The sequence below is a fragment of the Phyllobates terribilis genome, unplaced genomic scaffold, assembly GCF_046119375.1.
Source record: "Phyllobates terribilis strain yellow unplaced genomic scaffold, ASM4611937v1 Scaffold_1__5_contigs__length_1240528914, whole genome shotgun sequence".
NCBI classification, from domain to species: domain Eukaryota; kingdom Metazoa; phylum Chordata; class Amphibia; order Anura; family Dendrobatidae; genus Phyllobates; species Phyllobates terribilis.
Window position 1 is genome coordinate 389793586 of NW_027362761.1, and position 22612 is coordinate 389816197.

The following is a 22612-nucleotide window of genomic DNA, read 5'->3' on the forward strand; positions in this document are numbered from 1 at the left end:
GATACACAGCTGATAGTCCTACTGAATAGACTGTTAGAATTTGTATTATGGCAAGAAAAAAGCAGCTAAGTAAAGAAAAACGAGTGGCCATCATTACTTTAAGAAATGAAGGTCAGTCAGTCCGAAAAATTGGGAAAACTTTGAAAGTGTCCCCAAGTGCAGTTGCAAAAACCATCAAGCGCTACAAAGAAACTGGCTCACATGAGGACCGCCCCACGAAAGGAAGACCAAGAGTCACCTCTGCTTCTGAGGATAAGTTTATCCGAGTCACCAGCCTCAGAAATCGCAGGTTAACAGCAGCTCATATTAGAGACCAAGTCAATGCCACACAGAGTTCTAGCAGCAGACACATCTCTTCAACAACTGTTAAGAGGAGACTTTGTGCAGCAGGCCTTCATGGTAAAATAGCTGCTAGGAAACCACTGCTAAGGACAGGCAACAAGCAGAAGAGACTTGTTTGGGCTAAAGAACACAAGGAATGGACATTAGACCAGTGGAAATCTGTGCTTTGGTCTGATGAGTCCAAATTTGAGATCTTTGGTTCCAACCACCGTGTCTTTGTGCGACGCAGAAAAGGTGAACGGATGGACTCTACATGCCTGGTTCCCACCTGAAGCATGGAGGAGGAGGTGTGATGGTGTGGGGGTGCTTTGCTGGTGACACTGTTGGGGATTTATTAAAAATTGAAGACATACTGAACCAGCATGGCGACCACAGCATCTTGCAGCGGCATGCTATTCCATCCGGTTTGCGTTTAGTTGGACCATCATTTATTTTTCAACAGAACAATGACCCCAAACACACCTCCAGGCTGTGTAAGGGCTATTTGACCAAGAAGGAGAGTGTTGGGGTGCTACGCCAGATGACCTGGCCTCCACAGTCACCAGACCTGAACCCAATCGAGATGGTTTGGGGTGAGCTGGACCGCAGAGTAAAGGCAAAAGGGCCAACAAGTGCTAAGCATCTCTGGGAACTCCTTCAAGATTGTTGGAAGACCATTTCCGGTGACTACCTCTTGAAGCTCATCAAGAGAATGCCAAGAGTGTGCAAAGCAGTCATCAAAGCAAAAGGTGGCTACTTTGAAGAACCTAGAATATAAGACATATTTTCAGTTGTTTCACACTTTTTTGTTAAGTATATAATTCCACATGTGTTAATTCATAGTTTTGATGCCTTCAGTGTGAATGTACAATTTTCATAGTCATGAAAATACAGAAAAATCTTTAAATGAGGTGTGTCCAAACTTTTGGTCTGTACTGTATGGGTTCTGTGCATGCATATGTCTGTATGTATGTGCTTTGTGTATACATATAGGTCTATGTATGTGCTCTGCATACATGTATATGTATGTGCTCTGTGTATACATATGTGTGTGTGCATTTGCTTGGTGTATACATGTGTGCGCTCTATGTGTGTGTATACATATGTGTGTGTAAAATACAGTGTTTTTGTTACATACTGTGTATCTAGCATCCATTTAAAAATCCAGGCTGCACAGACAAGAGATCATAGGTGTAATCATGTTGCCAATCGCCCATCAAATGAGCAAAAAATGCTGCTCATTCATCAGTTGATTGGATTGATTATGGCGGAACAAAAATCATTATTCTCAGCAGCACATCGCCCGGTGTAAACTGCAGATATGCTGCTGATAACATTATACTGTATGGGGACAGATTGATCTATTAGTGATCATTCTGTGCCCATTATTATTCATCAACCTATATAAAGAGACCAGGAAACAAGCGCCAAATGACTTCAATGTTGTCGATAGTGTTGAGCCACCCCCGTAGTGTTCGAGTTCGGTTCGGTTCGTCGAACACCCGTGTGTTCGCCGAACTGTTCGTCGAACTGTTCGTCGAACACCTTCGAACACCGTTAAAACCAATGGCAGGCAAACAAAAACACATAGAAACACATAGAAAACACCTTCAAAGGTGTCCAAAAGCTGACAAACTGCTCAGAAGACACAACTAACACATGGAAAAGTGACAAGTACATATAGTCATGCGAAAATAAAAGAGGTGGAGGAGTAAAAGGAGGGGGAGACACAGATATAGGCATGTCATGCCCTTCTAAAATCCAAAAAGTGAGAAGCCGACACGGCCAGTCCGCTCCTGCCCGTGCCACCTCCGTGTCGCCGGGTTTGTGCCAGAGCCGCGGTGAACCCTGATGGCCAGCCCCCCTCTCCCAATACTGGTGCCTGTCCGCTGGTGGGTCGAGCGAGCCCCCCTGTGGTGGAGGCAGCTCTAAGCTTTTTAATTTAAATTGTCTCTCTAATTTGAATGAATACACTTTAAATCCATTTACAAGGATCTATTGGAGGGCAAGTCTCATGCCAGCAGCCGCGTAATTCCAGCTCCAGTAGCGTCCACTAAAGCTGCTGCAGTTAAAAAGCTTTTATAAGGATCGAGCTCGGCTGTCCACCGCAAGGCATCCTACTGCCAGTCCCAGCCCCTATGCCTTGGGGTGCCTCCTGATGCTCTTCACTGAGTATCCCATGGTCCCGAAGCATTTCCTTTGAAAAAATTAAGTGTCTAAACTACAGGTGGTGTAGCTTGCTTAACAGCCGGGATAATCCGCTGACTAGCAGACACTGCTACTAGGCACAAAGTATTTCCTGGGCTAGATGCAGTTAAAAATTTGTAATTAGATACTCTCGTTGGATGCTGAGAAAGCATTCCATAGAGTCTCCTGGCACGCCATATATCATTCTCTTAAAAAGCTTGGGGTAGGGGTCTAGGGGACCCTTTTATAGCCAAAATCACGGCCCTGTATCGCAATACGTCACCTAGGCTGAAGATAAATGGAACTGTAGCACCCTGAGGGCTCGGTTGCTACAGACATATTGCACCTCACCCAGAGGTGTGATATCTCACTCTCAGGTAAGGATGGAGTGTGGATCAGGACCCGACACCTGCATGCATTACACCACATTGCCGTGGGGCAGGGCGACCAATATGCCCCTGAGATGGGCACGACAGTCCCTGTCCCTGGCTGGAGTGGGGGGAGGGAACACTGAGGAAGGGGAACCCTGTAGTGCAGGAGCAGGGAGGAAGCAGTTCCTGGGTGCATTGAGAAGGGAGTATAAAAGGTGGGCACCATCTTAGTTCAGTGCAGAGAAGTCTGAGCAGAAGTGGCAGGGAGCAGGGGCTCTGCATGAGCTCTGCTCCGGAGGCGGGCCTAGTAACAGAGGCCCAGGCCTGGAAGAGGGAGAAGGAAGGAAGAGGAGCGGAGAAGGCTCCAGGAACGAGGAATGAAGGGATCCCAGGGGTGCGGACGGGCGAGTCGCCACCGCACGCCCGAATCCACCTGCGTGGAGGGGTCAGGCCAAAGGGGGAGACCGGTCCCCGAACTAGTGGAGGCAGGAAACGACCCTCAGCTAGAAACCGGAGGCTCTGACATTTTATGTGGCGCAACCCCTCGCTACACCCGCTAGGAAGGCACCACATAGGGTCAGGGAAACTGGCGCCAAGTTTACCAAGAGGAGGCCCGAGGCAGCCGGACAGAAGTGTTGGTAAGAAAGGCCAGACAAAGGACACACAAAGGGGGTCCTGTGAAGTGCTCCAAAGTTATCTGGGAGTTGTCTGAGCCCCTCACCTGGTGAGCACAGTACGACGTGGGCAGCCGTTACCTGCAGACGTGGTCTGGATAATAAGAACTGTGAGTAAAGGCCCTGGACTGCATCACTGACTCCGTGTCGTTACTGCTGCTGCCCTGCACCATCACCCCCATCCTCCGCATACACTGCCCTGAGGCTATACTCCTCCCGTGGGGAGTTATGCTACGCTCTGCTGCACCCACAACACCAGCCTCAGCGGTCTGCCCTGTAGCGGCGGTTCACTCTGACCGCAATCCACGGGTGGCGTAGTCGGACATTTAAACATCAAAACCACATAAATAGTTCCGCCACTGGTTTGACCGCCCTGAGCCACGGAACCGGGTCGCCGCCACGAAGACTACAACCACCAGCATCCACCAAAAAGGGTCCGGCTCCGGGTGTCCCAAGGCCCAGGGGGTGCGTCAGAACATTTTCATCACCTTTCACAATCACCAATGGGACAAGGCAGGGATGTCCTCTGTCCCCTCTCTTATACATCCTAGTGACGGAGCACCTGCTCTCATCAATTCGCCATAACCCCAATATTAGGTGGATTGAGGTGGGAGGCACCGAGTACAAGTGCTCTCTATTTGCTGATGATGTCCTAGTATATATCACTCAATCACATATATCCATCCATGCTGTTATGGCTGAAATAGATCACTTTGTTACATGGTAAAATTTTAAAATCAATGCAGCGAAGTCTGAGGCCCTCGATGTCTCCCTCCCCAAATCCATATAGGATTCCATCCAGTCCAACTTTCCCTTTGCCTGGCCCTCACAGGGTATCAAATACTTAGGAATTCCTATTCATAGAGACCTCTCCCATCTATGTTATCTTAATTTTGGGCCCTTTATTGAACAATTCCATACAGACCACGGTTGGCAAGTTAGAACTGTAAGATTCACTACGTGAACCGCTGGTGTTTTGTGGAAAAGCACATGTACACCGCGTTCCAAATTATTATGCAAAAAGTGTTTAGGAGTGATAAGGGAAGAATTTGTTTGTTTGTCAGTTAAACTCATTGATGGTGATGTGTGTCAGGGCTCTTTATATCACTGTAAGCAATTGCAGACACCTGTGCTAATTAGTTTGGCAGGTGTGTCCAATGAAAGGCAAGACTACTTAAGAAGGCTCTCTCACATTATTAAGCAGCCTACATTTTCTGCCAAAATGGGAAAGAAAAAGGATGTGTCGGCTGCTGAGAAGCAACAAATTGTGGAGTGTTTAGGTCAAGGCATGACTACAATCAACATTGTGCGATGATCAGGATGAAGTGTCTTGGCAATCAAGAAGTATGTAGCTGATTCACAGTACACACGTGTGCGTGCTGATAAGGGCAAATTGAGGACTCTTTCCTACAGGCAATTACGTCAGGTTGAAAGAGCAGCGGCAAAAAAGCCTTGTCATAGCAGCAGACAAGTTTTTGAAGCTGCTTGTGCCTCCAACGTCCCCCGAACAACAAGATGCAGGGTCCTTCAGAGGTTTGCAGCTGTGCATACGCCATCCTGTCGACCTCCTCTATCCACTTCACACAAGCAGAAACGGCTCCAGTGGGCCAAACATTACATGAAGACTGATTTCAAAACTGTTTTGTTCACGGATGAGTGCCGTGCAGCGCTCGATGGTCCAGATGGATGGAGTGGAGGATGGCTGGTTGATGGACACCCCACGCAAACACGGCTACAGCGCCAACAAGGAGGAGGTGGAGTAATGTTTTGGGCTGGAATCATGGGGAGAGAGATTGTCGGCCCCTTTAGGATCCCTGAAGGCGCTAAAGATGAACTCCATAATGTATGTGGATTTTCTCAAACAGCACTTCCTGCCATGGTTCAAGAAGAAGAACCGTGTATTTCACAGCAAGATCATTTTTCTGCATGATAATGCACCATCTCATGCTGCACATAAAACATCTGCATCTCTGGCTGATATGGGCATAAAAGGGGACAAACTTATGGTGTGACCCCCATGCTCCCCTGACCTCTACCCCATTCAGAACCTTTGGAGCATCATTAAAAGGAGTGTCTATGATGGCGGGAGGCAGTTCACATCTAAGCAACAGCTCTGGGAGGGTATTCTGTTCTCATGCAAAACAATTGAAGCAGAAACCATCCAAAACCTGACAAATTCAATGGACGAGAGAGTTCAGAAGCTCCTTTCGAACAAGGGGTCCTATGTGAAAATGTAACATCACCTAGAATAAAGTTTTGAGTTGAAAACTGTTTGATTTCAGTTTCTAACAACCTGCTAATGCTTATAATTTCAAAAATGACCATTTTTTTGGTCTTTATTAAAATGAAAAGGTTGATCGAAAAGTTTGGGGGATCTAAGAGTGTGGCAACCCAGTAGTCATGATTACTTCGAATTCTGACAATATGAGGGTCATGCTGCAGGTAGTGCAGCAAGAAGGCACTTATGTGTCTTGCACATCTCGGAGCCCCAAAATTATTTTCCGGGCTAGATGCAGCTAAAAATTATTTTTAATTTTAAATCTGGTGGAGCTTATTATAGATGGCCTAATAGGATCAGTGCTGCACACTGCTACAAAGCCCAAATTATTTTCCAGTCAAGATACAGATAAACATGATTAGTAATTTGAAAGCTTAAAACGTTTGGTAGGGTGATTTTAACCAATCATCAAGCTTTTACTCTCCCCAGGATGACACAGGGGTAGAAAAGTCGTTTCGGATCCATGATTTGTTCATCTTTATGAACGTGAGTCTGTCTACATGATCAGTGGAGAGCCACGTGCGCTTATCTGTCAGCACACCACCAGCAGCGCTGAACACACGTTCAGACAGAACGCTGGCTGCGGGGCATGACAAGATCTCCAAGGCGTAAGTGGCTAGCTCCGGCCATTTATCCAGATTGGAAGCCCAAAAAGAGCAAGGGTCCAGTGACACAGTCGTGGCTTCAATGTTTACTTGGAGATACTCCTGTACCATCGTCTCTAGGCGTTGACTATGTGTCAGACTTCTTGTCTCCTGTGGCCTTGCAAAGGATGGGCTAAAAAAGTGGTGAAATGATTCCGCAAAATTGATGTTACCAGCAGATACTGTGGTTCTGTTACGGTTTGAGTGCTGAACACTTGATGGTCCCACGGTTGGCAAGTTGGAACTGTGAGATTCACTATGTGCACCACTGGTATTTTGTGGAAAAGCACATGTAAGATTCTGCAACAGTCTCTGCTGATACTCCTGCATGCGTGCATCCCTTTCTATGGCAGGAATAATTTCTGCAAATTTACTTTTGTACCGGGGATCTAACAGTGTGGCAACCCAGTAGTCAGGATTATTTCTAATTCTCACAATTCGAGGGTCATGTTGCAGGTAGTGCAGCAAGAAGGCACTCATGTGTGTTGCGCATCCAGGAGCACCAAGTCCCTGTTGTGTTGGTGGCGAGGTAACAATCATGCTTCCTTCCTCTGTCCTCTCCCCCCAACCTCGCACAACAGAAATGTGATCAAGGTCTCCCTCATCTGATGAGTCTTCCATCAGTTCGTCCTCCACTTCTTCCTGGGCTCCTGCACCTTCCTCACTAGTTTGGCTGCTACCATGCGCCCTGGTAAAACCATCTCCCCCACCCTCACATGCCTGCCGCCTTGGTGCTGCCGACCTTCTGGACCTTGCAGATGTTAGCCCTTCCGCATACAACTCCTCCTCCTCTACTTCCTCCACCTCCTCTTGTGCCACCACCTGACTCCGAATTCTGTTTAACATGTGCTCCAGCATGTAAATCACCGGAATAGTCATGCTGATAATGGCATCGTCAGCACTAAACATCTTCGTCACCATTTCAAAACTGTGCAGAAGGGTGCATAGGTCCCTGATCTGAGACCACTCCTCCAGCGTGATTTGCCCCACCTCTGAATCTCGTTGGCCCAGGCTATACGTCAGAACGTATTGCACCAGGGCTTGTCGGTGCTGCCACAGTCGCTGCAACATGTGCAGAGTTGAATTCCACCGGGTAGTCACATCGCATTTTAGCCGGTGAAGTGGCAGGCCCAACGACTTCTGTAGAGATGTAAGTCGCTGAGCTGCGGGATGCGAACGGCGGAAGTGAGCACACAGCGACCGTGCCCTCTGCAGAAGGCCATCTAGTCTGGGATAGTGGGCTAAAAATTGCTGGACAACCAGGTTCAACACGTGAGCCATACAAGGCACGTGTGTGACATTGCCCCGGCGAAGGGCCGCACCCAGGTTTGCAGCATTGTCGCACACGGCCTTCCCTGGTTTCAGGTCCAGTGGAGACAACCATTCATGAAATTGGTTCTCCAGAGCTGACCACAACTCCTCAGCTGTGTGACTCACATTTCCCAGACATTTCAATGTAAAAACCGCCTGATGACGTTGAGCCCTACTGCCAGCATAGTAAGGAGGTGTGCAGGATCCCTTCTGCGCAGTTAGAAAGCTTGTGGCATGACCAGACAGGCTTTGGGTGCAGGTGGAAGACCGAGAGGAGGTTGAGGAGGCAGAAGCAGTGGAGGAACTTTGACATAAAGAGGATTGACGCACAACTCGTGGGGACGGCAAGACTTGGACAGCAGCCCCTTGTCCTGCTGTCACCATAGTTACCCAGTGCCCAGTCAGCGACATGTAACGCCCCTGTCCATGCCTACTCGTCCAAGTGTCTGTGGTGAAATGCACCCTGTCACACACAGAGTTTCTCAAAGAAGCGGTGATGTGTGCGACATGCTGGTGGAGCGCAGGCACACCTTTCTTTGAGAAGTAGTGCCGACTGGACATCTGGTACTGGGGCACTGCGACGGACATAAGGTCTCGAAAATCCTCTGTGTCCACCAGGCGGAAAGGCAGCATTTCTGTAGCCAAGAGCTTGCAGATGGTGAAATTCAACCTCTTAGCTTTCTCATGGCTAGAAGGAAATGGTCTTTTACTTGTCCACATCTGAGGGACCGAGGGCTGGCTATTGTGCTTAGACGGGGTTGATAAGGGTGTCCCCGGCAAACTGCCGGTCTGTGAGGAAGATGCAGGCGGACATGTTAGGTTGCCTTGATCCAAAGGTGGTGCTATCGATGTCGGACAGCGCTCAACACCAGCTGGTGTTACCACCTCCAAAGAAAATGATGACCTGCCAATCACGCTGGCTGTTGCGGGTAAAGAGGTGGCAGGTCTGCGCCCCAAAACAGGTGTGACTGCTGTCCCCCCAGTCACAGAGGATGAAGAGGCCGCGGATGCACAAGATATGGCAGACGGTGGTTGGCCCGGCTGGCTAGGCCGCATTGTAGCACACTGAGCTTCCCACTGCAACTTATGCTTCATGTCCATGTGCTGGTTCATGCATGAAGTACTCAAACTATGTATTTTTTGGCCTCTACTTAGCTTTTGCTGACAAATGTTACAGATAACACGAGTTGGGTCATCTTTATCGATCTGAAAAAATGCCCAGGCTATGCAAGGCTTAGCACCCATGCGACCTGAAGAGCCACCACGACTTGTGGTGAGAGGCAGAGTTGTGTTTGAGGATGCAGTTTTTGACGTGCTTCCAGTACTACGTCTCTGTCCAGGAAGGCGCAACCTGACCTCGTCGTCACTAGCATCTTCCTCCACCTCCTCTGCTGACCTCATCTCTTGGCTGACTGTGGGTTGACAGTAAGTGGGATCTCCGACCTCATCATCATCACCCTGTGCGTTATCACACCCGTCGTCCTCAGAGCCAACCTGTTCCTGCCCTGACAAAAAACTAAAGTTGTCGCTCCAATCAGGTATTTGAGTCTTATCATCGTCTTCCTCATTGTCTCCACCAACAGGAGTTACAGTTTGGGAATGAGGGTCTACATTATGGTCAGAACCTTCTGCGTCTGGTCCTGGATCCGACTCATAAAGATTCTGGGCATCAGTGCAGATCATTTCCTCGTCTGGATTCACAGAAGCGCTGGAGTCGACCTCTGATTCCCAGGCTATAGTATGAGTAAACAGCTCTGCAGACTCAACCATCTGTTCTACCTCATACTCAGACGGGCAGCTGGAGATTTGGGAGCTGTGAGGAAGCAAGTGCGATTTGGGTGACACCTTTGAGGACTGGAGTATTTGTGATGTTGAAGTTGATGTGGAGGAGAGCCCACTTAAAGGAGCACTTGATATCCGTTGAAGCACCTGCTGTTTTTGTGCCTCATCTGGAATTTGTAGCGATTGGCGTGGCCGTAAGAAAGGGATCTTATCACATTGTCCGCTAAAAGAAGTAGACATTTTAGTTTGGCTGGAAGATGGTCTTTCTTCTGCAGATGTTACTGTTGCTTTAACACCTACCCCACGGACACAACCTTTTTTCCCCTTCCCAACACGCCTATTCCCCTTTCCACCAGCAGCAGGCCTTTTTCCACTCATTTTGGTGGTTAACTAATTCACAACTCTGGAGTTGTTTGCACAAAAAAACAATGGATGGTAACCGAGCAGAGCTGAGTGGCCAAACTGTGGTATTAGGCCAAAACTATTGGCTGGGTTAGATGCAGAAAAAAATTATTTTGAATTTGCAACCTGATGGAGGTCAGTATAGATGGACTAATAGAGAAAGTCCGACACACTACTAGAAGGCCAAATATTTTTTCAGAGGTAGATGCAGAAAAAAATATATTCAGTTTGCAACCTGATGGAGGTCAGTATAGATGGATTAATAGAACAAGACCCACACACAGCTAGAAGCCCAATATTTTTTCAGAGGTAGATGCAGAAAAAACTATATTCAGTTTGCAACCTGATGGAGGTCAGTATAGATGGACTAATAGAACAAGTCCCACACACTGCTAGAAGCCCAAATATTTTTTCAGAGGTACTGTAGATGCAGATAAAAATTAGTTTTAATTTGCAACCTGATGGAGGTCAGTATAGATGGACTAATAGAGAAAGTCTGACACACTACTAGAAGGCCAAATATTTTTTCAGAGGTAGATGCAGAAAAAAATATATTCAGTTTGCAACCTGATGGAGGTCAGTATAGATGGATTAATAGAACAAGACCCACACACAGCTAGAAGCCCAATATTTTTTCAGAGGTAGATGCAGAAAAAAATATATTCAGTTTGCAACCTGATGGAGGTCAGTATAGATGGACTAATACAACAAGTCCCGCACACAGCTAGAAGCCCAAATATTTTTTCAGAGGTACTGTAGATGCAGATAAAAATTATTTTTAATTTGCAACCTGATGGAGGTCAGTATAGATGGACTAATAGAGAAAGTCCGACACACTACTAGAAGGCCAAATATTTTTTCAGAGGTAGATGCAGAAAAAATATATTCAGTTTGCAACCTGATGGAGGTCAGTATAGATGGACTAATACAACAAGTCCCACACACAGCTAGAAGCCCAAATATTTTTTCAGAGGTACTGTAGATGCAGATAAAAATTAGTTTTAATTTGCAACCTGATGGAGGTCAGTATAGATGGACTAATAGAGAAAGTCCGACACACTACTAGAAGGCCAAATATTTTTTCAGAGCTAGATGCAGAAAAAAATTATATTCAGTTTGCAACCTGATGGAGGTCAGTATAGATGGATTAATAGAACAAGACCCACACACAGCTAGAAGCCCAATATTTTTTCAGAGGTAGATGCAGAAAAAAATATATTCAGTTTGCAACCTGATGGAGGTCAGTATAGATGGACTAATAGAACAAGTCCCACACACTGCTAGAAGCCCAAATATTTTTTCAGAGGTACTGTAGATGCAGATAAAAATTAGTTTTAATTTGCAACCTGATGGAGGTCAGTATAGATGGACTAATAGAGAAAGTCCGACACACTACTAGAAGGCCAAATATTTTTTCAGAGGTAGATGCAGAAAAAAATATATTCAGTTTGCAACCTGATGGAGGTCAGTATAGATGGATTAATAGAACAAGACCCACACACAGCTAGAAGCCCAATATTTTTTCAGAGGTAGATGCAGAAAAAAATATATTCAGTTTGCAACCTGATGGAGGTCAGTATAGATGGACTAATAGAACAAGTCCCACACACTGCTAGAAGCCCAAATATTTTTTCAGAGGTACTGTAGATGCAGATAAAAATTAGTTTTAATTTGCAACCTGATGGAGGTCAGTATAGATGGACTAATAGAATGATGCTATGCCCAAAAGATTTTACTTCACTAGGTGCAGTAAAAAAATTGGTATTCTATACACAGGTGGTATATCTTGCAACACAGATAGGCTACTCCACTGACTAACACACTCTGCAATAGGCCAAAAAGGATTAGCTTTGCTAGATTCAGCCAAATGCTGTGAAAAAAACTTGCACAGCACTGGCACAGACCTGCCTGGCAAAAACTGATAGGAACTCATGTAACCTAGTCCTGAAAAGGACTGCAATTACAATTAGTCTTTACTCCCACAACTGATCTATTTAAGAGCACAGACCTCCCTGATAAAAGTCGTAGGAAATGCTGTAACCTAGTCCTTAAAAGGACTGCAATCACAACTATTCCCTACTCCCAAGCTATCTGTATATTTGTGCGAAAATTGGCTTGAAATTAACAAGGTATAGCGCACACAGCAACAGCGGTGCCGTCTAACACGCAGCTGCAGCAGTGAGAAAATGGTGGCGACGGGGAAAATGGCTTGGTCTTATAGGGCAAGGACATGTGACATACACTGCCAATGACACATGCCCTTGCTTGTGTGAAAAAAAGCACTTCGCTCCGTGTGTGCGCTGCTGATAGGCTGACAGATTGCACCTCCCCACTGTAAATGCGGGAAAGAGAAAAAAAAAATGGAGATCTTCATTGTTCCTGCAGAGATCCATCCCCTGCCCCTCCTCCCACCCCGCTGTACACTCAAACTGCGTATTAACATTAATTTTCATCATTACTGAGAAAAAATCCAGTTATGATTTTGGTGCACGAACAGTTATCGAACATAACCTCGAACAGCCGAATTTTCCTCAAATTGTTCGTGTTCGCCGAACGGCTCGAACACCGCCCAAAACAGCTCGAATTTGAGATTGGCGAACAGTTCGAGTAGAACAACGCTCATCTCTAGTTGTCGATCGTCGTGCTCGTTTAACGGTCTGAGCACAGCACATGTAAATGCAACCGAAATGTATGAGTGTGATGGTGCAATATGTTAGCATTTAGGGCCTTACTTTAAACTTTTGCCCAGGGCCCTTCTTTGTCTAAAACTGGCCCTGCCCCACTGATCAGATATTGATGACCTATCTTAAGCATAGGTCCTTTATTTCAGTATACTGAAAAACCCCTTTCCTATGCCTAAAACGTTACTATGGAAATGCATTCCTTTTGTTGAACAACTACTTTAGAAGCTTGTAAATCTGGTGCTATTTAGATTTTTTGCTAATTGTGAAATAAACCATTTACTAGTAAAGGTTATAAAAAAAAAAAGAAGTTCCTGACAAAATAGAAACATGCCTTATTAAACTTGAATGCCAAACGGCAGGATACAGGATGTTCGACTCACAAACTGTTGGCTTCTTGCATAGTAAATAGATAGATGTCTCCATGACTATATTGTAAATTCCCATGACTCATGTAATGATCATTGGCTGTACAAATTACTCACATATCTGCTTTTATCGTATAGTATAGTGATTCTGTTCCAAATCATGTTTTACACGTTCCAATATCAGGGGAAAAAGATTAGGGCTACAAAATGTTAGCGGAAGAAAACTATAATAATATATTGCTGCAAATAAAATCATGTAAATATACAGATAGAGGTTATTTATGCATATATGGACCTTTCTTACCTGAGTTTAATTTTTGTTTTTTTTCTTTAAACAGAATGAAGATATAAGTCTGAAGAGTCTAGATATGGAAGAGCTACTGAAGATAACATTAAACATCTCGGAATTAAACAAGAAGAAACACATACTAGAAATTGTGCCAGCGATTCAGCCTCTCAATAATCATGTGCGCTATGTTATCTCGAACAGCAATGACACGGTCTTCCGCATTAACCAAAAAGATGGACTCAGTTACCTCCACATCGCTCAGAAGAACATTTTACCAGGAATTTACACACTGGACATTACCAGCATTCCCCTCTACAAGAAAAGTGACTTTACTAAACTGGAAGAAAAACATGATGAAAACTACCTCTTAGGAGAACTTGGGGAAACTCTCAAGATGAGACTACAAATTGATATCTCTTAACCATAGGCACCAATGCAAATTCCAGCCAGTTTTATCACGTCCACCTCTTTATTTATCTATCTGAGCATGTTCTCTTTTTGAAAGCTTTAAGGAGTCAGTGATCATTCTTAACGGACCACATTTTGTACTGCATCTGCACAATGATTTTTTTCAGGACATATCCATACAGAATTGACAATGTTTTACTTTACGTTATTATAAGACATGTCACCAACGGTTATATTAATAGGAATATAGCCTCAAATTTTTACATTGGCTCAAACATATTTGACTCATCAGTACAGATTGAACACAAATAGTTATAAATATCTATCATATTAATTAGAATTTGGGTTAAAAATCTAAAATTTCTCATTTAAAAATTTTCCTAGTTAAAATGAAAACTTTTTTTTTCTTAAAATCTAAGTTGGTTTTAATTCAACATTTTTAATCTCAAATTGTCTTCAACAAATATTATAAAAAAAAAAGAGTGGACACATTGATTGCTTTGATCGTGGGAAATTAGGGCATAATTTTTGGGGCACAAAAACTTGGATCAAGCAATATATTCTGATTTTTTTTTTTTAAACAAAGGGTATATCTAATTTTAGTAACTATAACCGACTCTCTGAGTGATGCAATAAAACTTAACTCAGGGATATGGAAAAGAATCTTACAAATATTCATTATGGATAAAAATGCTTCCTGAATACAAACAAAGGCCTGGGCATTGGAACCTCTGATTGGTTTCTAGGATCGATTTTAGGCTCTCGTCACACTGCAATCATGGCTTCCATTTTTAACAGAAGAATGACAGCTATAACTGATCTGTTTTCTAATAGATCCCAGTAAATCCTAAATAGAAGTCATTGATTTATTAGTCAGTCTATCAAAATTCTGTTGTGTTACCAATTTATTTAAAGTCGAGAACAGCACTGTAGAATATGCTTTTCTTGATATATATATATATATATATATATATATATAAAGAAATTAACAGAATGATGAAGGACTGTAGTGTGAACAAAATCTTATTCAACCAACTGAAACAAAGAACGACTTCAATAGCGTGTGTACACTGAGATCATTATTCTGGTAATCGTCTGCAACTTTTTGGGATATTTTGCTATTGTCTATAGTAGAATGTTAATGTATATTTATTTGCTGCAGTAATATATGGGATACATAGTGAAAATTAATTTAAACAAGTTTGAAGCCTTTGTTGTTTTTCATCTACTTTGTCATAGTTGAGCCATTTTCTACACAGTTAAGAACTACTCTGCTTCATTTTTTACTTTGCGATGCTGCATAACAGCAAATAGGCTGTTTTCAGTCATATTGAATATTTAACGGTATTTTGAAGTCTAGTGAAAAACCATCAAGCACTGGATCTTTTCCACATGCATGAACTTTGTAACATAAGCAGGGTCACATTGCAAGGAAGGCAATGACCAAGAGCCAATATAACATAGATGCCTCCACCACTCAGTCTTCTCCTTCTACACATAGTACTTCTCCGATACTCTAAGCAGTTTCAACATCATGGACATTATATTATGAGCTGCTAAAATTTTATCAAGGACTCCAGGATGGCATAATGTCATACTTAAGGCTATCCATATTTAGAGGATCACTTATGGGGATGCGACTTGAGTTAATTTAAATTAGAGGTCACTGTGGAGTGGCTGTTCCAGAATGGCCTCCTCGAAATTCTTTCTCACGGGGCTTCCACCATCCTTGAGCCAGCACTGAACATGTGTTACATTTACAGTGTATCCTTCATCTGCTGTAGTAAAATGAAAGCTTCATCATAACTTTTTCTGACATTTCATTCACATATGTACTGTAATTCTCCAGATGTCTCACAAAGTTCTGTACAACATGGTGCTCTATTATCTATTTACTGTAGGCATTGCAGCTGTAAGATGATTGCAGTTTATAACCAGATGGCATTGGCCAAAATCACCAGCAGACAAGACATTAAGTCAGATTTTAGTTAAACTCTATATGATTAATTTTTCCAATATATCGTGGGAATAGGTCATTAAACAATTATCATTAAATATCAGACGTTGTAAAGAACTTTACTTTAAAGAGTGTACAAATATTGTTTTCCTTAGACAACTGGGCCGAAAACTGGTAAAACACAAAATAATATTGGGAATTAAAATGAATTTTTTCCCAAATAGATACATTATATTCTACATCTGTATAAAACACAAATTATTAAAACAGTATTTTACTGACAACTAAATCAGTGTTTGACAAGCTCGGATATGTAAAGCATTTGATACCTTTTATTGTCCATTCAGTGTGTATCTGGTTGACAACTGTTTTCTTACATTAAACATATTTTGGGGTACGTCTTGCTTTTTTTTTTTAATCTGGAAATTTGTTTGTGTTGGTAATACAATACAAAATCATAGTTACAAAACTGAAATCTCTCTTAGATTGCTCTAGAGTGCAATTCCATTCCTTGCCTTGAGTCAACAGACATGATGCAATTTAGTGTTTTGACACTATTTTTATTCGAAATAATGTGGCAAATGAAGGCTATTTTTCTGTTTATTAACTCTTAGGCAGAAATGTCTATAAACATTTAAACAGGCAATCCCCATTGCTTGGTAAATGTTAAAGGGGGTGTCCACTACACTGATAACCCTTTCTTACTATATTCTCCATGTAAAATAAAAATAGCCAGTATTCACCTCTGGTGCGGGTGCAGCTCCAGCGATGTTGGTGCTGGGTATCCAGGGGCTTGCGTGACATTATGTCATGTGAACCTTGAGGCCAGTCAGCAGATGCTAATGGACCACACTTCACTCTCACTTTCCTTCAGACTAAACTGACATCTTTTTTAAAATGTCTACATATAAAAGTGTTGGACTCCAAGTGGAAACCACCAGAAGAATGGGTTACTCACTTCTTGTAATTGCCTAATGGGAGGCATGAAGCGGATAAAAGAAGTAACAAAAGACATAACATATGCACTGTAAGTCGTTTTGACATTGCTGTGCATTTGTGCATTATCTTCTTACATTTTGACAAGTATGTTCAAGGCAGGATCTGCCTGAAAAAGAAGTCGCATGCACAAACCTTTATTCTTGTTACCCTTCCCTTTACCTCACTGCGGAGAGTGAGAGAAACTGCTAAGAATCAGTTTATCCATGATAACATCTGAACAGAAAAAGTAGGAAAAGGTTATTATAGGCAGAGCCATTGCTTTAGTTCACCATAATGGCACAAACAGAGGCCCAAAAAATGAATTAAAAGACAAACAAAACCTTATATAATCTTGATTAAATTTAAAATTACTGAGCAATCTGACTGAAATTCCAATAACCGAGTATATCTGCCATCGGCAGCCTTTTGTGACAAAATAATTTTTGTGTGTATATAATCTTCCATAAAAACAGCTAAAAATGAATACACTTACAAATGAATGGAGTCAGATGTAGACGGTTTTTCTTCCGTGACTATACATTGTAATATAATGTAAACTCCTGCTATGTAATTGACGCGCCCCCTGGGTACTCGGTAGCGGGGTCGTCGGTGCTGGGGGTGTCACAGTGGCGGTGACCCAGTCTGTGACCCAGGGTGGTCAATAAAAGGTGAATAAAGTTTTTATATTTATAATGTTCGTGACGCCACCTGTGGTATGTGGCTATATGGGGCTGCTGCTGCAGTGCAGATCCTCTGGAGCTGATGATGACGCAGCAGAGTTGGTTCAGCTCTCCACAGGCAGAGCTTAGCTCCAGGGCAGTAAGTGGGGATTTTATAGATGTGGCTGGTGTAGTGCAATGCAGGTGATGGCGCAGATAATGACCAGTCCCAAACGCAATGGTGGTTTCCTCTTATCTTTACTTGCGGTTGTTAGGCAGACCGGGGCACTGAAACTAGCTGGTAGTAGAGGTCCGGGCGGCCTGGAAGCAAGTTGGGAATCCACCTCACCAGGTGAAGTTGTAGGCCTTCCCTCTGCGCTAATCTCTTTGGCCCCGCTGCTTGTAGCTGTGCTGCGGCCCTCGTCCCTGAGTAAAACGTCTTTGTTCTCACCCATATGGCAAGCAGCTTGGGCCTTCTTTATGTGTTGCCCCCACGTGGCGGTGCTGGGCCCTATGGTGCTGCTGTGTCGCTGGGCGTCTGATGGGGCCAGGAGACCTGCAATCTCCTGCCCTCCGGTTTCTGCTGCTAGGCCTTCAGTGCCCCACAGCCTCAGACTCTGGTGTCCAGTTCTTCTGCGCTTCCCTCTTGGGAGAGCTGCCTTACAGCTCCACTCCCCAGGTCTTTCCTCGTCGCCGTCCTGTCTTCAACGTCTCTCTACTCACTCTAACTAACCCCACCTCCAGATTCCAGTTGCTAAGGGGAGGCGCTCCCCTTTCTGGTCTGGAGCCAGGAAAGTGTTGCATGCTAGTATACCTGATTAGGGGACCCCTCCTTGCTTCCAGGCATGGCATCACCCCTTGTGAGGGAGGCAATGCCACTGTGGCAACCGGACCCCTGGGGTGCCACATAATTACTTGTGACAAGGGAATTACCGTATCAAACCAGCTTCCATGATTACTAATGAATCCACTCAGAGATAATTTGATCTGCTCTGTTTATTCTGTATGGTCTGCCAAATATTCTCTTTAAGGAAGTAATCAGGGTGTTTTACAGAAATTATGTAATTATTTATTCCTCTAAAATAGTGAAATCAATTTATCACTAAAATGTAATATCAAAGGCATACATAGGGTTTTAAAAGGGGTGAGGGTTTCAATGTATTGGTACTTACAGTAAAATATCTCTTTAAACAGCTTTCTACTATTACTAAATAATTCATTTCCTTTATGATTTTATTCTTGGTAATATTTCTGGGGGTCTAAATTGGTTTAGGAACTAATACCTATTAATACCTATTATCTATTATGATGGTGTTATCTAGGCATTCATTTTTTTCCTCTGGGGTAAGCATTTATCCGTAGATAATTGCTAACTTCCTGCCTGTTCTGTTGTGAGACAATCTCATGTTGCGAAGACAATATTCCTGTGATGTCAGGTTGATAGAGCAGTTATTTCTCTTCCACTCTGCTCTGTCGAATTCATGTTGATTGACAGATGATTCAGCCTAAAGCAGAGGGGAGACGGCTGTTAACCAGCGTAAGCAGTGCAGTGCAGAGCAAAAGAGAAGGACCTGCTCTGCCTACAGGAAGAAGGGGTTCGCCACCAGGAGCGGTCTGTGACCATTTTAAGCTGGAAGAGATCATTACATGGCAGAACAAGTAGGTATCAACTACCTGCAATAAAGTCCCGGATAAGCCCTTTAATAATTCTAGGTGATTTAGGCCTCATTCAGATGTAAGTGACTTTTTTCGTACATAAAAACGCAGACTGTTTTTCATCCGTGTTTTGGATTAGATTTTCATCAGTGTTTGGTCAGTGTTTCATTGGTGACTTTTTTGTATTAAACAAATAAGTGAATAAATTGCAAAGCTTCTCAAGAATTACATGCAGATTAATTTCATGATATATGTTTAGTGGGTTTACAGAAGTGTTTGCTCAGGGGTGGGATTTACATTTTCAACAGCTGACTCCCTTCTCAATAGTGATTGACAGACATGATACATTAAAACACATTTGTACAAAGATACCAGACATAGGCTACGCATGTATATAAATACACAATACCGATTATCATAAAGATCTATATCTTCACATTAGAATTAAAATGTACCTGTCATTTTAAGTGAACTTGCAGCAGAATGTCTGTGACTATCTCCAGCTCATCCCTCCAGCTCTCCCCTCTCCATAGAATTTTATGAGCAGCAACTGTCATCTCCTATCTCCGTGTAAAAACCTATATTCACTTACAATAGATTTTACCTATGAAGTATGAGGCGTGAATGATCAGTCCAGTAGGAGAAAGAAGTGTATTTTATTTCGATAAAAAAAATATTAATTCATGTTATGCAACCCAAAATAGTAACAATGAAAACTTCACTTCACCATCCAAAAACAAAGTCCTCAAATAAATCTGTTGGCAGAAAAAAAAAGTTATAGCTTTCTTAAAAATAACAGTTCTTTATAGAAAAAAATAGTTTTTCGTTTGCAAAAGTAGCGAAACATTAAAAAAATATATCAATCTAGTATAATTGTACTGACATGAAGAATAAACCTCTTGGTGCATGGTGTAAAAAAAAATGTTAGAAAGAATTCTTCAATTGCTTCTTCCTCTCACAAATAAGAATAAGATTAGGATTACATTTATTCTGTGCTCTGTGCTTAGCACTTAGGTCAGGATTTCTGTGTAAATCTACAAAGAATGTGATGAAACCTACAACAGAAAAATTTACTATGAGGCAGATGGCACTTTGGACTCCGTCTGACCTCTTTTTTAGCGATGCCCATTTTTCAAGGTGTCTTGTTAGCGCACAAAAATTTATGGATGACCACAGTTGTGTGCATCCCCATTGCCTAAACAGAGGCCATACAGAGTTCAAAGTCCACCTATTATAGTGAATAGTTCTGGTGGTTGGTGAATGAAATAGCACATTTACAATTTACATCCTGCAACATCCACTCCATGCTTTTTTTTGGGGGGGAAACACCCGTGGGGCCAAAATAGTTACTGTAGCAGTAGATGAATTCATGGAGTGGTGTTATTTCCAAAATTGACTCACTTTGCATGGGTGTTCTGCTGTTCTGGCACTTTAGGGTCTTTGCAAATGCAATCCATAAACTATTCCAGCAATATCTGTGCTACATACTGTAAGTGAAAATAGCACTCCTTTTTTAATGAGCCCTGGTATGTGGCCGTACAGCAATTTCCAAACACATTCATAAGAAATTGCGTAATAAATAGTTGGGGCCATTTTAACCTATTACCACTTGTGAAAATGAAAAAAATGGAACTAATATAACATTTTAGAGATAAAAATGTATATTTTTATTTCAACAGCACAATACTTCAAAATTATATGAGGCATCTGTGTTGTCAAAATGCACAGTACACCTCTAGAGGAATTCCTTGATGTCATCATTTCGAAAAATGGTGTCACCTTATGGGTTTTTCTAGATGTTGCCCATTTCTTGGAGTCCTCAGTGTTAAGAAATATCAGAAGATGCCCAGCAATTCCAACAGCTCAGAGGAACCTATCCCTGCAATGTGAAGGGTTGCAAAACTTGCACTCATGTAATGACCACAGCCCGGGTACAGATCTGCAATGCACAGCAGGACTATAAGATTACTGAGACATTCACATGTTCCTCTTCCAATGTGGTATACTTAATTTTTTTGCAGTATTTGTCCTACTTGGGGGTCTCTATGTAGAAGAAACAGGACAGAAACTGAGGCAAGGGTGAGATCTCATCACCACACAATTACAGACAAAAAAAAACCTGTGACCAAACATTTCTGTAGGCCAGGACACAACATCAACAATGTGAAAGTTGTTTTATTACAAGGCAACTGTTATGTTCTGCTACCAGAGCTAAGGAAAGAGAGGAGATCTGTCCCTACGATAGAACTCAGCTTAATCCCTACGATGTAACAGGGGACCTGATGCTGCGATCAGACCTGCTAAAGTCCTAAGCTAGTCTGTACGGAGACCTATAGATGTGGGGAAGGAATCCCTACAAGTACTAAGGACTGGGAGGAAAATGGGACACCTCCTAACAGAAATAGTAGCAGACAGACGAACAAACAAAATATATAGAACATAGAGGTCCGTAGACCAAGCAAACTAACAGAGTTAGATACAGAGCACAGGCTAGCTAGAAAGTAGTTAAACAATGAAGTCCAGCAAAGCCAGAAGGGCGGAGCAGGATTAAATAGGCCAACAAGGTCATGTGACCAGCAAAGGAAAAAACCTAAGAACAAGGTTCTAACAGTACCACCCCTTCTAAGAGGATCCTCCGGATCCCCTAGGACCAGGCTTATCAGGAAATCTCCTGTGAAACGCTCTGATAAGTTTGGACGCGGAAACATCATCCGACTTCACCCAAGAGTTATCCTCGGGTCCAAAACCTTTCCAGGCCACAAGATACTGCAAACTACCTCTATACTGTCTAGAGTTAAGGATGCGAGAAATTTCATATTCCCCGTCCTCCACCACCGGAGGAACAGAGGCAGAGGCGTCACAATCCGATACAACAGCTTTTTTCAACAGAGAGACATGAAATACCGGATTAATTCTCCAGGAGGTAGGAACCTCCAACCTAACAGCAGATTGGTTGACAACCTGAAGCACCTTAAAGGGCCCTACAAACTTGGGACCCAATTTCTTAGAAGGAATCCTCAACCGCAGATTCCTAGAGGACAACCAAACCATGTCACCAACAGCGAACAAAACCTCCTGTCGTTTCCTATCAAAGTAGTCTTTAGATTTTCTGTTGGCCTCCTGAAGATTACCACGCACATCCGTCCAAACTCTCTCCAAATCACCGGAAAAATTCTCCTCCTCAGGCACGGCAGATCCCAACTTGGAGAACGACCCAAACGACGGATGTCTCCCAGAACAACAAAAAAAAGGCGAACAACCAGCAGAAGAAGATGTATGATTGTTCAGAGCAAATTCAGCAAGTGGCAGAAACTCAGACCACCCCTCTTGATTGTCTGCCACAAAACAATGCAAGAACTGCTCAACATCCTGGTTTTTCCTTTCTGTCTGGCCATTAGATTCAGGATGATATCCTGACGAGAACGACAAATGAACTCCCAACCTGTCACAAAAGGCACGCCAAAAACGAGCCACGAACTGAGGACCTCTATCAGAAACAATGTCAGTAGGAAAGCCATGAAGTCTGACAATTTCCTTGACAAAGGCCTTAGCGAGAGTTTTAGCGCAGGGCAGTTTGACGAAGGGAACCAAGTGACACATCTTGCTAAAACGGTCCACGGCCACCCAGATGACAGTAAAACCCTCA

The 22612-nt window shown here is 43.1% G+C and overlaps 1 protein-coding gene across 1 annotated transcript in view; it reads left to right on the forward strand.

The window, feature by feature from the left end:
- Positions 1-14702, forward strand: part of FBN2 (fibrillin 2) — a 406583-nt gene extending 391881 nt beyond the window's left edge. Inside the window, exon 65 of the mRNA XM_073676558.1 lies at positions 13358-14702. Coding sequence (XP_073532659.1) covers positions 13358-13729 — 372 coding nt within the window. The 3' untranslated portion in view covers positions 13730-14702. The remainder of the gene's footprint in view (positions 1-13357) is intronic.
- Positions 14703-22612: the final 7910 nt, after the last annotated feature.